This window comes from Lissotriton vulgaris, chromosome 8, assembly GCF_964263255.1.
Source record: "Lissotriton vulgaris chromosome 8, aLisVul1.2, whole genome shotgun sequence".
NCBI classification, from domain to species: Eukaryota; Metazoa; Chordata; class Amphibia; order Caudata; family Salamandridae; genus Lissotriton; species Lissotriton vulgaris.
The window spans coordinates 578,486,848-578,503,409 of record NC_141696.1 but is presented as its reverse complement, the minus strand read 5'-3'; the positions used below and the strand labels follow the sequence as shown (position 1 = coordinate 578,503,409).

The following is a 16,562-nucleotide window of genomic DNA, read 5'->3' as shown; positions in this document are numbered from 1 at the left end:
AAGCAGGAGCCGTTGGAGGGCAGGAATAGGTTATTAGCTGAAGCACAAATGCTTGAGTTCTAGTGGCATGATACAGAGTGGATCGCTTTTTCTTTCCAAGATGCCTTGGGGCACTGAGAGAATGTTGTAGATTAACTGGATGCAGTTGTTGGTTTCGTTTTTTAAGCGGAGTTCAATGTGATATGTGGTATGATGCTGCAATATCAGGGCATAGATTCTTCTGGGTTTGAAGTGTTAAGTGGAGAGGAGTTGCGGGGAGAGCCTTTTGAGTTGTTTTCTAGTTTGACAGTTTCGATACAAGGTATGGCACACATGCACAGGTAGATCAAGAAAGAAAGATAAAGGACTCCCTTTTTGCCAGTTGGAGGTGACTTGTTAGTCCCTGAGGCAGTTGCGGCATATTACGTATAAATTCAGGGACAGCACAGCAAAACTATAGTACTGGCTAGTCTCCAGGGAGAAACCTGCTGAGCCAGTGCGTGAGGTGTCCTCAGACTCAGAAGAGATAATTTCTGTTTAGTGCCCATTACCCAGGTGTTTGTGGTATATAAAGCAAGTTGTATAAAGCATGGCTGTTAGCAAATCCTGTGGCATGAGTAGAACTGGTGGCAGAACTGGCAGTCCCCATCTTGGGATAATGTATGGATAGAGCTGGACATTCTGCTGATGACTCAGGGTTTATCCATAGCATTGTCATCTATAAAGAATGAAAAGGCTCCTGGTCCTAACACTTTCTCAGCTGAACTCTTTAAGGGCCTACCTTTGATACCAAGGCCACACTTAAGTATCCTAATCAAAGAGAAAATGCTGCATGGCTACCATCACAGTCTTCTCAAAACTGGGTCAGTCATCAGGCAATTATAGATACTACCATCCCATCTCTCGTATCAGTGTTAGGATAAAGATTTTTGCTGAAGCCCTAGCAAAGTATTGGTGAACTTGATCTCCACATTGATGCATCTCAATCAAAACAGTTTTGTTCCGATGTGTGCAATCAGTCATAATCAGTGACGGGTAAACTGGCCAATATCGTAGGCTGTCAATTTATTTGGACCTTCAGCTATCATGTTAGTCCATATTGAAAAAGTGTTATACGCCCTAGTCTGGACCTATCTGTTCCGGATCATGTGGCAGATGGACATGTGCCTGAGATTTTCTTCACATATAAAATTTCAATACACAGACCGAATGGAGAATTTTTACGCCAATGGAGTGCTATTCCTTTCATTCGTCATATAACGTGGTAAGTGGCTGGGGTGCCCTCGATCACCACTGCTTTACACATTTGCCATTGGATCGCTCACAGCTTAGGTAAAGGATGGGGAAGGTATCCATTTCTCTGCACACAGATGAGCTACTGCTCAATGTAACGATCCCCAGTACACAGGACAAGAATTGATGAAGATCCTAGATAAGTGTGGAGATGTTTAGAGCCTGCAAGTCAGTTAGGTAAATCCACTGTCTGCTCGCTTCAACGGGGAGAATCAGCGATGCAGTGACAGTCACAGTTGAAGACAATTGGTGACAACTTTAAATACTTAGGAATGTGTGTCACTAAAGACCCTCATTAACCCTGGTACATATATTAATGTCCGCAGGAAAAGATCTTTTCAGCTGCAACTTCTGATTATAGGCAGGGTGACTTTGTTCAGGATAGTCACTGCTTCAAAATGAATATATACTCTGAAGAATTATCCATTTGAAATCACACAGTTATTTTATCAGAGGATCCGGGAGTATGCCTGAACTTTCACAGTGCACATAGGCCCGAGGGTGGCATATGACAAATTCATACAATCTTAGTATGATGGCAGACTAGCAATGGCAGATGTACCACTATATTATTGGACATCTTAATTATCAGTGATTTATGACTGGGTATTTGGGTGGAGGGAAGACGCAGCCATTAGAGTGAAGTTGGCAGACCTGATTGATGCTGTCTTTTGATCATTCCTAGAGACCAGGTTCCATCAGTCCCTCTAGCAAACGCTAAGTTCGTAATTGATTGCTGGCACAAGGCTTTCCATTGTGTGGTTTGGGACCCACAGGTAGCCCAGGACAATCCGCTTGGTGAGACACCCGGATGACATAGGTTAGGAAATTGAGTGGCTTTTTGCAACGGATTACTATCAGAATATCTAGGGTAGGAGATGTGTGGGAGCGCACCCACATGAAGTCCACGCAACTCACCAAACAATTTACTAAGTACCAGTTCTTCAGTCATCTACTACTGAGACATGCAATAGACAGACACAAAACACAAGCACACTGACCTCACTGGACACAGCCCACTGGAAGTCAGACTAACCACAGGACACTGGGAGGAAAGTAAACCTCCGAAATCTAACAACATTATTAATGCCCTGGACAGATTTCTTAAGGTGCGAAGGCTTTGGAGGCAAATACTGTTCCATTATATGATGACGACTGATGGCATCTATTAGACTGGCAATATGGTCTAGTTAAGCCTGATCTAATTCATATACCTACATAGGCATTACTTCACACATGAGCACCTCTGGAAAATGGGAAAATTATTCTCCCTGAACTGTTTCAGATGCCAGATCCATGGGGAGAATATGTTTGTGATATGGAAAAGCAGGACTATCAATAAATATTGGAAAGAAAGAAACCAGTTTGTCGGCTGTCTTTCAGGTCAATGTTGATGTGTACCCCAGATTAGCACTACTGTAAATTGTAGAGGAGACTGGATTCTTCCATGGGGCCCGAAAGCTTCTATGCTTAGGTTTTCACTTAGCTAAGAGGGAGATTGCTAAACGCTGGAATTCTAATAATTCCCCACCTTTTCCTCAGTGACTACAGGAGCTAGACGGATGTGTTGTATTGAAAAGAAACTATTTATCAGGCTGGGGAGTGTATTCGGAAACATGTTGAGCTTTTCGGACCTTACCTGACACACTTTAAAATATTTTTTACATTGATTACTGAGATTCGTATTTCCACCTGTTGTCTTACGTTTTCCATGGCAAACGCCGACTATTTAGTCACTTGGTACTTGATGATGTGCCACCAATTAATTTTAAGAATGTTTATTAAGAAACACCAAAAAAAAAAGATTTACTATAAAAAAAAGTCAATTGAAAACAATATAGAGAAATAACACACATAAATAGTTTTCTAGGGAATTTTAATGCACCACACAACTCCCTACCATTAGGTTTCTGTGGAGATTCCCAGGATAACTCCACACTTTGTAAACTCCCATTGTCCACCTCCTTCGTCTGAAGGAGTCTGTGCAGCCTAGCACAGCATTCATTGGAACTTGCTGCAGGCCATTACGCACCCCCAGCCCTAAGCAGATGCTTATGCTTTCAGGAGCCTAAGACAAGAATGCACAGATCTGGCAAGGACCCTGCTTCCCTACAAACTCAACCATAGTGAGCCAACAGGAATGAATAGCTCTTGCATGTAAGGGTTTTGGGGGCTCACAGAGGAGCAGATCATGAGGGGGCACTCAGGCAATATGGACACAAGTCTTTAATCATTGTATAGATTCAACGATAGCAGTATACTACATGAATATATTCAAGAATTATTCCAGCAGTAATATGTACTTATATGTACCAGACCTTGGGGCTGCTATTTCAACAGGAAGCCGATTAGTCAGGAGATTTAAGGATAGTAACCGAAAAACAATGTAGTTGTTATTCTAATAGTAAAAACTCTACATAAAAGGATGCCAAGAAGGGAAATGGAAAAAGAACTGTGAAGGTGTTCACTCTGGTAGAGAGAGCTGGGTACAATCTAAAAGACACCCAAATAGCCAGCAAGACAGGGGCATGCCAGGTAACACCCCCTAAGGCAGGACTCACATTAAACTGGGCTGTGCTAGAATGCTCCTGCAACGAAAATCATCCAGGGGCAAATCAGGGCCCGTAGATGGCGGATGCGATCTTACATTGGGGAACATGCTGCACCCTACAATCTTTAAATGGGCAAAATACCTACTTCCAGAACATCTCAATTCAGGCATATGTTCACAGGGAAGTTTTGCTACACATGTGTTTCTGTGGGTCTGGAACCTTTGAGTCCCAAGTGCGAATATGTTTGAAGATTATGCCACATCTCCAACCTCACCTTGGAAATGGATTATTGTTTTTGCACGATCTAGAGCACGGCTTATTTCAAAGAGGGGCAGAACAGAAGACGTTTAGCTTTCTTCAAGGCTTGTTATTGTGATCAAAGTGCTTGAAGCTGTAGTTAGTTTGAGCCCCTCACATCAATACATCTTATTTTGGAATAATTATTTTTCAAGACAAAAAGACTCCCAAAAACTGGAGGGTTTGAATTGTATCTAGACATACAATTCAAACCCTTCGCTTTTTGGGAGTCAATTTCTGGAGCTGATCCATGATTGGGATGGCCTCTCAGAAAAACAAATGATATACATTTTATTATTGAAAAACCATTGTCATGGTGTGGTCATGTCGGGTCACCATGACAATGATTTTTTTGATTTTTTTTAAATAAATATATTTTTTATTGATTTTTCGTCCCTTTTTTTTACCAAGGCATATCAAATAAATACAGTATATGGTTATCACATAGTTCATACACAATGATACAATTATTTCATGGCAGCAATAGAGAGAAAAAGAGAAATCATAATTAAAACATTGGATTTAAAGCTTAGAACATTGCTGCTTTAAAAAAAAGAAACCCAAGGTGGGAGCAGGGTACAGCTTCTACAGTGCATAAAAAAAAGAAGAGACCATTCGATTAAATAACAGATTCCCAACCTTCCAAAAATAATGGGTTCTTTATCACATATTTAGACACTCCCCGAACTATATGCCCTCCCACCGGCATACGATATTGCACACAAAATCCTATTAACAAACCAGTTACTATACCCAATCCACTATTGGAGACCAAATTTTAGCACCCTTCATTCTCTTCCTTCTCCTTTTAGTTTTATACATCGATGATTAAAAATTATACATAGCTAAAAATCTTGATCTCCAATTCATAAAAGTATGAGGTTCAGAACTAATCCACTCATTTGTGATACACGCCCGTACCACCGCCATTATAATAATAAACAAAAGGGCTGTTGAGGCTGCCGATCTTACGTTGACCGACCTATCAGTGCCCACACCAATAATCACGAAATCTCCCGTATTAGTCATAGGAGTACCAAATATAATATTTAAAAATCTCTCAATTTCTTGAAAAAACTTCCCCAATCTAGGACATGAGAAAAACATATGGGATGAATCCTTGGCGAATAATCCACAACGATTACATTTATCCCCCACAGTCACTCACCAACGAGACACCTTACTAGGAGAATAGTATAGATCGTAAAGGGCTATATAATGCTGACTGAGTAATCTCCCTGTAATTAACACACTGTTAGCAAGTGCAAATGATTTACTAATATTAATCTCCTCAACACCCAATTTATTTTCCATTTTGTTTTACGCTCTTCCAAATCATCCGGAAAAACTTCCACTAGCTGCTGGTAATATCGCCCTATTGGTGTTTTCTTCATCATTTTTTCAATTAAAGAGATTTTTCCAAATTGTTGTGTTGTGTCTGGACCCAGTTTTGCAAAAAACTGCAGATTTGCAGATATTTAAAAAAATCATCTCTCTTATCTAGTCCATACTTAACATGTAGATCTGCAAATGCTAGCAGAGAGCCTTGATCAAACAAGTCCCCTACACAAATTCCTCAGCTTTCGTTTCCTATGAAGCCTAAATGGCAGCCTCCTGCTCCTGCTCTAGATTGTTTTATATTCCACCCCCATTCTTTTACCTCTGTCCTCTAGTGGGGACCAGATCTTCCGCTTCTGCACCATGCAACTGTAGCCCATGTATCTGTTCAAAACTGTTTTTCCTGAACTCAGAGACTGAAGCAACATGGCTGATTCCCGGTGGAGCTGCTAGACAGCTATAGAGGAGATTGGCCTTGGTTTCCCCTTGACCGTCACCTACCCAGCCGGACATTGGGCACAGTTCTTCCTCGTCTCCCTGCTATGGCTCCTACCTCCCCTCCCTCCCACGAATTTGCGCATCATTGTTGCTGAGATCTACCTGTTTACCAGCTTGTGCCCCCTTCACCCCCCTTTCATGCTCCCTATCACCCTGCCCTACTGCTTTCCCTCTTTCATTCTTTGTCTACTTCCTCTGCTCCTATCCCCTCTCCCCATAATCTCTCCTAGCCCCCCTGTCCCTTGTGCCCTTTAACTAAACACTCCATCTCCATCTCCATCTCCATATCCAATATTTATACTCTGAAGTCTCAGTGATTCCTCTGAGAGAGTCGACTGTGCAAAAGGAGCCATTCAGAGTTGAGGTATGGTATGGCGCCCCTTGCGGTACAAAAGGGGGTGGTGATGGATGGAGCATCTGAATCAATCAATCAAACACTCACACCCAGTCAAAAGATCTGGGTTTAATCCATCACCGTTCTTTAGCCCACTCTGCCACCCCAGTTCAGACATGGCTATATGCAAATCAGTCTGACCCTGTGCCTCATGGGAACAGTCCAGCCCGAACTGCCAAGCCATGTCTTCCCTGGACCGGAAACAAGCTTCCGAGGACCGGTTTCTGGCATTCCAGCCGTCTTCAGCCCGGCTTGCTTGAATCCAGTGGCAAAGTGAGCAAAGGACTCACGTCTGAGCATACCCTGCCACACTTATGGCGGCCAAAAGCGGTATAAAAGGGTGTGGTGATGGATGGATAATTTGAATCAATCAAACACTCACACCCAGTCAAAAGATCTGGGTTTAATCCATCACTTTCTTTAGCCCACTCTGCCACCCCATTTCAGACATGGCTATATACAAATCAGTCTGACCCTGTGCCTCATGGGAACAGTCCAGCCCGAACTGCCAAGCTGTCTTCCCTGGACCGGAAACAAGCTTCCGAGGACCGGTTTCTGGCATTCCAGCCGTCTTCAGCCCGGCTTGCTTGAATCCAGTGGCAAAGTGAGCAAGGGACTCACGTCTGAGCATACCCTGCCACACTTATGGCGGCCAAAAGCGGTACAAAAGGGGGTGGTGATGGGCGGAGCATCTGAATCAATCAAACACTCACACCCAGTCAAAAGATCTGGGTTTAATCCATCACCGTTCTTTAGCCCACTCTGCCACCCCAGTTCAGACATGGCTATATGCAAATCATTCTGACCCTGTGCCTCATGGGAACAGTCCAGCCCAAACTGCCAAGCCATGTCTTCCCTGGACTGGAAACAAGCTTCCGAGGACCGGCTCTGGCATTTCAGCCGTCTTCAGCCCGGGAGTCCCTTGCTCACTTTGCCACTGGATTCAAGCAAGCCGGGCTTGGCAGTTCGGGCTGGACTGTTCCCATGAGGCACAGGGTCAGACTGATTTTTGCATATAGCCATGTCTGAACTGGGGTGGCAGAGTGGGCTAAAGAACGGTGATGGATTAAACCCAGATCTTTTGACTGGGTGTGAGTGTTTGATTGATTCAGATGCTCCGCCCATCACCACCCCCTTTTGTACTGGTATGGCGCCCCTTGCCAAAGCACTCCCTCTCCCCTTATTGGGATAGGATCCAGTATGTAGGCCTTGGAGTCTCAGAGACCCCTCTGAGAGAGTTCACTGCGTTAAGGGAGCCTCTCACAAAGGATTTGGGGGAATGATACCACTTCCCCTGGGATCACAGCTTACTGGACTTTGGACGTAACTATTACTTGTCTACCGGTATGTGCCCCCGTCACCCTTCCCTTCTACATTCATGCTATGTCTCTCACCCACCACCAACTCTTTCCCTCCTTCATTCGCTGTCTAATTTCCTGCTCCTACCCGCTCTCCCTTGAATCTCTCCCCTTGCCTGCTTTTTCCCTTACGCATATTTCCTTATTGGTTGTCTCGACCTAACATGTAACTATATAGCTATGCTCAAACAACTGTGTAACCTTTGTAACGATGTAAAATACTCATGTAAAGTTCTCTGATACCTCCGAGTCTAGCCAGCACTATACAAAACCTTTCAAATAAATAAATAAATAAAGCCCCATCTAAAAACAACCAAGTCGAAAAAGGAGAGTAAGCATTTAAATTAAGAATTCGATATTTCCATTTAATTTGATTCCAAAACTTATATACCGCCTTAAGTACTTTAAACTTTTTTTTTATAGTAGCTGGGTTCAATGATCTTTAATAGGCAGTCATTTCCCAGCCCAAATTCGTAAATTGCAGGTCTACAACATACAGGGATGTGAGCTTTACCCCCCACTACTAATGGCCCCCTTAACTTGCATCATGGCTGCTCAATAGTACATAATAAAATGTGGAATGCCCCCCCCCCCGATGTCTTGGAAGGACAATTTTCTTAAATGCCCTTCTTGATCATCTATATCCCAACAAAAATCTAGAACATACCCTCTCTAATTTTGAAAAACAAGATGCAGAGAATTCTAAAGGAATTGTTCTGAACATATATAAAAACTTCGGGAGAATCAGCATTTTTAATACGTAACTTCTGCTGTGAAGGGACAAAGGAAGATGATCTAATCGTTCCAGGGTTACACTTGCCTTCGCAATCACTGGTAGGATATTTAAATCAGGAATCTTATCCACCATAGATGTGATTTTTATTCCCAGATATGTCGCCTCAGAAATTATCACAATCGCAGGAGGATTTTTACCGGAGTATAATACCTGGGTTTTTCCTATGTTCAATTTATAGCCTGAAAAAACACCGAACTGCCCCGCTAGTGATTTTATCACAGGGAGAGCTGTTGCAATGTCTGTAGGTACTACCACTATGTCGTCAGCGTAGGCTAATGATCTGTACTCTATATTACAAAGACTGACTGATTTGATACCTATATGTTGATTTAACTTACTCAAGAATAAATCAATATACAAAGCAAATAAAAGAGGAGAGCACGGGCATCCCTGCCTTGTGCCCCTACTGATGTTAAAAGATTCGGACTACAGACCAGATATACGGATAGTCGCCACCGGACATCTATACAAAGTCTTAACTACCTGTATAAACTGTGAACAAAAACCCTACCCGCGCAAAACCTCCCACATATATTGGTAGGAGACCCTGTTGAATTCCTTCTCGGCTTCCAACAGGATCCCCCCCAGCTTAGAATCGGATGCCTGAGCCCAGACTAAAAGAGCTATCACCTGTCTCACATGATCAGCCGTATCCCTCCTAGGGATAAACCCATGCTCAACAACTGATACAAGAGGAGTAATAACTGCCCCGAGCCGTAAAGCAATAATTTTAGAAAAAATCTTACTATCCGAGTTGATCAGTGAGATCGGTCTATACGAAGATAGACACAGCTCAGGTTTGCCCTTTTTTAAGAAAACAATAATAGTGTTTTTTCTCCAAGAGTCTGGTGCTACACCACATTGAGCAGCACAAAATAATGTAATAAGTTCTTGTCTTAGAACCTGATTAAATGTTCTATAAAATTCAAGCGGGATACCGTCCGGGCCGACTACTTCCCCCATAGCCAATGATAATATTGCTCCCTCTACTTCTTCCCAAGTTATGTCTTGTGATAATTTCTCATTTTGCTCTTGTGAAACTTTATTAGTTTCAATATCGGAACTAAACTCAATCAATTCCCATTCTATAGTATCAATTTCCTCCTCTGTATATAAGTTAGTATAGAATTTACAAAAAACATTCAGAACTTCGGGCGGAGATTCCTGTATTTTATTACAATGATCCCGTATCCTATAAATTGTATTAGATACTTCTTTCTGCTGCAATCTCTTAGCTAAAATCCTGCCAGAATCTTCCCCAACTTCATAGATCTGAGCCCTATAGGTGGCGAGCTTTGTTCTACCTTCATTGCAAAATGCTGATGGATTTTCATTTTCAAAATTGCAATGGCTTTTAAAGTTTTATCCAAGTTTTGCTGATGAATTACCCCTCCCATAAGCTTGATTTCAGAAATCTTAACTGCTTCATTCCAGCCTTAATCTCAGACAGTACATTTCGCTGTTTAGCTGTCGAATAGCTTAGTGTTTCCCCCCCGCACCTCAGCCTTAAATGTATCCCAAACAATAGGGTCTGAAGCCGTTCCCCAATTCATTCTAAAAAATTCTGTAATCCAACCACACATGTGTCTACAATATTCAGAATCTAATAGGAGTTTACGTTCAAAAGTCCACACCTTTTGGTTGAGGCTGAGCTCTCAAATCAAGCTCTAATACCACCTGATTATGGTCTGAGATTATCCCTGGTATGATCTCTATTTTAGCATTTTTAACCTTTTCAGAGGGAATAAAAAAATAATCTAACCACACATGCTTCCTATAGGGAGCTGAATAGAAAGTATTTCCTGGATCCTTTCTTTTATGAGCGAACCATACATCCACTAAACCAAACTCTCTAACTAATCCTTGTGTAGCTTTGAAAACTTTAACTTTTTTTCCCATATATGGGCAATCACTCGTGATATAATAACCCTCCAGGTGAAGATTAAAGTCTCCACAAATATTCCATGAACATATAGATAATTTTCCCATGTTCTTTAATCAAATAAAAAGCATTTAGGACAATCAAGTATTGTCTACCCTGCCAGTCACCTAAACTACCTTTCCACATCCCTAAAAATAACATTATCTGTCAAAAGAACATAAATGCCATAACCATTATACAAAGAAAACATCAAGTACTCTATATGCCTTTCCCCACCACCCCACACCCATCACACGCCCCCCTACCCACCCCACAACACCACCCCCTGCCCTCTCCCCCCAAATAAGGCACAAGGACTGAGTCCTCTGGGATGGGGTTAGTGGATTGATTCCGCACCCCCGAACCTCTCCCGGACCGCCTCCCACCCCCCCCCACCACCAAAGAAAGATAAGAAAAGGGTCTAGCCCAAGAAGAAAAACTCAAAGCCAGCATAATCACCCCTAACCCCACATCTTTAAGCAAAGAACTCTCCCCAACAGGTTAATAAGATAATTTTTTTTTTTTACATATCTCACCATGCCGTTATATAGTATTAAAAAAATCTTTTGCCAAAACTTCTGAAACAAAGAATTGGGTCATTTCCTTATGTATAACTTTTAACTTGGCGGAATTGAACAAAAATGCCTGTACCCCCTTAGCCTGAAAAGATGGGATTAACTGGCGTAGCCCCCATTTCTTTTGTACAGTGGCCTGACAAATATCTGGGCGGACGAAAAGCTCACACCCCTTCCCACTTCTTTTCCTGTCAGGCCTTGCCAGATCATACAATACTTTGCGCAACAGAAAATTATTCAGGCATATAAGTATTGCCCTGGGTTTTTCATTATGCCCCCCGCCCTCCTCCTTTGTATAAAAGGGAATCTATGTGCCCTCTGAAGTTCCAATTCCAAATTCCACTGCTTGAGTTCAGGAAAAGCTTCTGAAAAGAGCTCAGTAACATACTGCCTGACATCCTTCCCCTCCCGCCCCTCTGGAATACCCAAAATACGAAAGTTATTCCTTCTGGAGCGGTTTTCCAGGTCAATTAGTTTCCAGTTAGTATCATCTCTTAAGTCTTACAAAGATGCTATCGTAGCCTTCTGCTGTAACATTTGATCTTCCATAGCTGAGATCCGTTCCTCAGCTTCTCCAATTCTTACAGATATTTCTGTGCATGTCTTTGCAACTCGGCGCACCGTATTTTGCTGTTTACGTCCCGCTCCCTGGGTCCGCAAGCTCTCCGCCTTGGTCTCCTCTCTATGCCCCATAATTACTTGGAATATTGTACCGAGAGTGATTTAGTCTTCCCCTCCTACCGCTAATTCAGGCAACACACCAGAATGGTTAGCCAACACCCGTTCTTCTCTGCTTGAGGGGAAAACGAGTAATTCCATACTAAAGAACCTGCAGGGGCAGTTTTCTCCTTTACCAGTGAGCTCGTAGCATCTCGTATTTCATGTGTTTTTCGTACTGTCCCCTGATTAATGGATACTTCAGAGCTCAGCTCCTCGTCATCCTGTTGGAAACTGTTGGCTTCACTTTTATCATCAGCCCAGTCCCCACCCTCACTTTCTTTCTCAGATGAGTTGGAAGGATCGGACATTGAATAAAACTTCTGTCCTGAATCCTCAGAATCAATATCTTTAATTGTCTCCTCCTCTTGATAGTTACTACTACCAGGCTGCTGATTAACTGGGTTTTGACCACTCTCCACAGTTGTTTTATCCACTTTTTCCACGGCCAAGGCATTACTCGTTTTAGAAAGTTCAGCTGTCTCCAATGTCTCCGACCCAACAGCCAGCCACCCTCCCTTCCTCTTCTCTAAGGTTAGATACTAAATTGCCAGGCACAACTGCGTTTGTAGACAGCGATTAATTTTCATTTTCAGACAGTGTGAGCACAAAGTCTTTCTCACCTGATACTGTTGCAGTTACAGATACTTTGTTGCAGCTTGCTGCCATTATGTCCGCCCTGGATAGTTTACTTACTTCAGTACCAGCCATGTTACTTGCTTCGGTATCAGCCTAAGCCTTTCCTTTACCGACTTGTTTTCGAAAGATTGCTGGTACTGTGCGTGACTTCTGCACGCCGCCCTTTTGCACCGCGCCGGGTGAAGAGCCGCCACATTCTTTGCCCATACCGGAGCCTGCACCAAGGTCCTCGCTCTGGCCAGCAGGCTGATTTCCTTTCGCTGCGGGGGAGACAACTGTCCCAGTTACCAGGATGGCAGGCGCAGCTTCCATCGTCGCTGCGGCTGCCCCCGGGTCTTCGCACCTTTACTGCCTGTTTTCTGAGCCATTGTGCTCTTGGACGGCCTTCTTATTGCCTCGTCTGCTTTCGTACGCCAGAGCCGCCAGGAAGCCGAATACCACCAGAGGCTAAGGGCGGGACACTAAATTTACTCCTGTCGCACTCACTAGAAACCCAGGAAAATACTGCCACAGCATCGCCCCATTAAAATGAGCATTACCGCAGGTAAGTGGAAGGGGAGGCGATTCACTGGAGGGTTACTGACGGAGGAGCGTTTAGTAAGCCACTCACGCCGCCGCGGCCACCATCTTGCCTCAACAATGATTTTTCTTTAATAATTATTATAATTTTTGTTTTTCTGAGAGGCCATCCCAATCATGGATCAGGTCCAGAAGTCCTCTTATTATTTCATTTCCTACCTGGTGTCATAAATATTTTCGAGCACTCTGTATACTTATTTCCTTTGCAAAGAGGCATTATTTGCTTCCCGTAAAAAAGATTCCAGACCCCATCTTGCTCTATCAATCTAAAAAATACTTTTGAAGTGTACCCATTGTTTTGTTCGCAAGAAGCGTACAGACAAATAAACAGGGCGTTTCCATTTTAAGGTAACACGTTTTTTGTGAATAAAACTGCATTCGCATGGTAACAGTGGTTTCACTTTATAAAACATTAATTGGATGTATATGCATTATATACAAACATAATTGTAACATTATGTATCAAAAATGTATATTTTACCAAAACTCCCATATTGCTGTAGCCTTGCCATGGTGTCGGCCAATAGACATGAACGCTTAACATACACCATGAAATAATTTTGGAAAATGTGTGGTTTCTTTTTTGGTCTCCGCATCTATTTTCAGTCTCAATTCACTCCTCCTACAAGTCTTTTTTTTGTGATCAATCCTTATTGTTTTTCACATATTAAACAATAGCTAACTGCAAAATGACATTCCATTTATGTGTTGTGTCTATCAAACCAGTCTACCACATGTCATATGGCTTCCCTTTTACCTCGCTTTAATATGATTTTTAAATAGACCAAACTATATAAACAACAGCTATTAATCCCATCACCCCCACCCCATGTATGCTCCTTCTACAAATATTACCTATTGAAGGTCACTTTCAGATTTATGACAATAACCACTCATGGTAGGTATTGGTCATGTGAACACATCTACCAATCAATCTAGTTAGTCATCTAGTTTGTCATCCCTATAAATCAGCCTACAATAGATTGAAACATTGGATCGAAACATTAGAATCACTGGATAGTCCAAGAGGGCTGATAGCCTCAAAAAAGACAATAATTCCAATAAAATAAAAATAGTCTTAGTGTGCGGCAATTTCATAATTTTTGACTAACTTGTAATTCCCTTATATTGGAAAGGGTACAGAATCAGAAAATATTGTGAATTTCATTGTGGTTTGCATTTTCCATTTTGAGTTGCAAGTCCTGTGGATGCATAGCTTCTCGACCTTACAGTCTAGAACTCCGATTTTAGTTTTTTAATTCTATGCAGATGTTCTGGATTAGTATCAGATTACTTTTGCATTTGGTTCTGCCCAAAATGTATGTCAGTCTGGTAATTTCTAGTAGTTTTCTTTACATTGCTGTCTACATTTTAATTTAATGTACTAAAGTTACCACCGCCTTCTAAGGACCTCTTTTATTGTAACCTGAAAATCATTTGAGTTTTTTTCTAGTGTTGCCTCGTTAACATTTTAACTTACGTAAGTAAGTAAGTGTACTCACGTCTCAGTTTTTGTCATTCATTTCCTTGCTTTCATTGTACGCGTTCAACTTTAAACCATCACTGTCTAGCATTTGGTAACATTGTCTTCCACCTTGGTATTTGTTTAAATAGATCTAATCATTTATTTGTCTGTTATTTTTTACAGCTCAGCTATTGAGGCGTTGCGACCAGGAGGGTCACTGGTCTATTCGACGTGCACTCTTTCAAGGGCTGAAAACTGTGATGTTATTGCAGAACTTCTGAGCACCTTCAGCAACATTTTACCTGTTGATCTAAGTGAAATTGCCGGTGCAGTTTCACACGAGTTTTCTTTTGCTGCAGGTATGCAGCATGGACTCTTGGTGGTTCCCACTAGAGATAAGCCATGGGGGCCAATGTATGTAGCAAAAATAAAGAAAAAGTTATACTCGTAATATTTTTACCGGTTATGTTTTTTGTTGACCTGTGTTAGACCTGTGTGAAAATAGTTCAGAAAAGGGGGTGGTGATGAGCAGAGTGTCTGAATTAAGCTGTGTGAAAATAGAGCAATCTCCATGATTGATGTACGAAGGAAGACCATTCATTTTTAATACATCTATTTATTCCTCATTTCATTTTATTGTACATATTTATGTAATATTTATCTGTGGGTCAGGCGACGGATCAACCAAATGGGAACACATCAGGCATGACCCAGATGGTGACCCCCCCCCCCTCACAGCGGGGGCTGCAGCAGGAAACTCCCCCGCTGTCAACTATCTGTGAGCATGGTTAATAGATGAGCAGCGGATTGGCAGAGTGGGGGTGGGAAACTTTGGAGCAGAGCCTTGTACCCCATTCTCATTCCCATGGGCAGGTCCTCGGTGGGGCACAACTGAGGTAGCTGTGGATCCCTTGCCAGCTCATATTGGCTGAGTTGGCTCTCTGTTGCTTGGCACTGATTATTTAATGTAGACCCTCGCAGCATTGTCCCCCTCTGCCCAGAACTAGTGGAGTCACTCCTTTGGGGGGTGCTGCTAGCATATATACGAGCCTGTCTAAATGTTTTATAACATTTTTAAAAAAGAGATGGCACTGTATTTTTCCGCTACTGCCAAAGACTCTGTATTATTTTGTTTGTATCAAAAATAGGCCATAGAACCATGATTTAACGCGCTACGCCTGAAATACAGCACTGTTCACTGGATATGTGCTTACGGAGAACTGCCTGATGATTTAAGGTTGAGATTATCGCTGTTAACATGTAAGTTGTATTGTAGCACCTATGCACAAACCTTTGGGTGAATTGATATGTACCATGAGGTTGCTGCCCGCACCGAGCAGGCACACTGGAGATATGCTATATATGTACATGCGTAAATGTCCTCTATATCGAATGCTAATTAAAAAATATATATCTTTAGGTCTTATGCCAAGGTCACTTTAAATAACAGTAACATTAAAGGAATGAATGATAAGTTCTGGAACAATGGAATAGCACTAGAAATTCATTGTTTAATTTTTTGTTTTGTTTTTATGAATCATACATCTTGCACAAGAAGTCATGAAGTGTGTGGAGTTGGGATCTAAAATATGTGGGCTACAGAATCATGACAATAGACTTCTATATTAGTAAAAGACATTTTAAAAGTATATGTGATAACCGTTTGAAAGTACTATTGAGAGTAAGCAACTAACCTTTCTAACCTTAAAATATGTAGCCTGGACCATTGTCAGGGAGAATTCCCAGTCGCCCAGTTGGCCTATGTCCAAGCTGCCACCCACCATCTATTACCTGCCTGTAGCTGACTTGTTGGGTTTTCTTTATGGACATTTCTGTGCGTGCAGTGGAATTGGAATGTAGAAGTGGATGGACGTTTTCTTGAATGGAAGCAGTTGCTTTATTCCTGCCAGTACTGCCTGTCATATACTTTGGTTCTCATTAAACCTAACCTGGAGTATACCTTACCTGCATTTTGACATTTTTTCATTGGCGACACTGGATGGAGCCATCACCTTTCCAGGGCTTGAATAGTGTGCACCAAACAGTTAATGTCTAGATCAAGCACGTTTATCACATGAACGCTGTCTGCTCAGGTATTTTTTCTCACTCAGGCTGCATGTTTGTAGTGTGCGCGCCACTGTTTCCCAGATAACATTCAGAT

General features: G+C 42.2%; 1 protein-coding gene across 1 annotated transcript in view; it reads left to right on the top strand.

Moving 5' to 3' along the window:
* Nucleotides 1–16,363, top strand: part of NSUN3 (NOP2/Sun RNA methyltransferase 3) — a 210,696-nt gene extending 194,333 nt beyond the window's left edge. The window contains exons 6-7 of the mRNA XM_086934421.1: nucleotides 14,585–14,905; nucleotides 14,963–16,363. Of these exons, the coding sequence (XP_086790547.1) occupies nucleotides 14,585–14,852 (268 nt within the window). The 3' untranslated portion in view covers nucleotides 14,853–14,905; nucleotides 14,963–16,363. The remainder of the gene's footprint in view (nucleotides 1–14,584; nucleotides 14,906–14,962) is intronic.
* The last annotated feature ends 199 nt before the right edge of the window (nucleotides 16,364–16,562 follow it).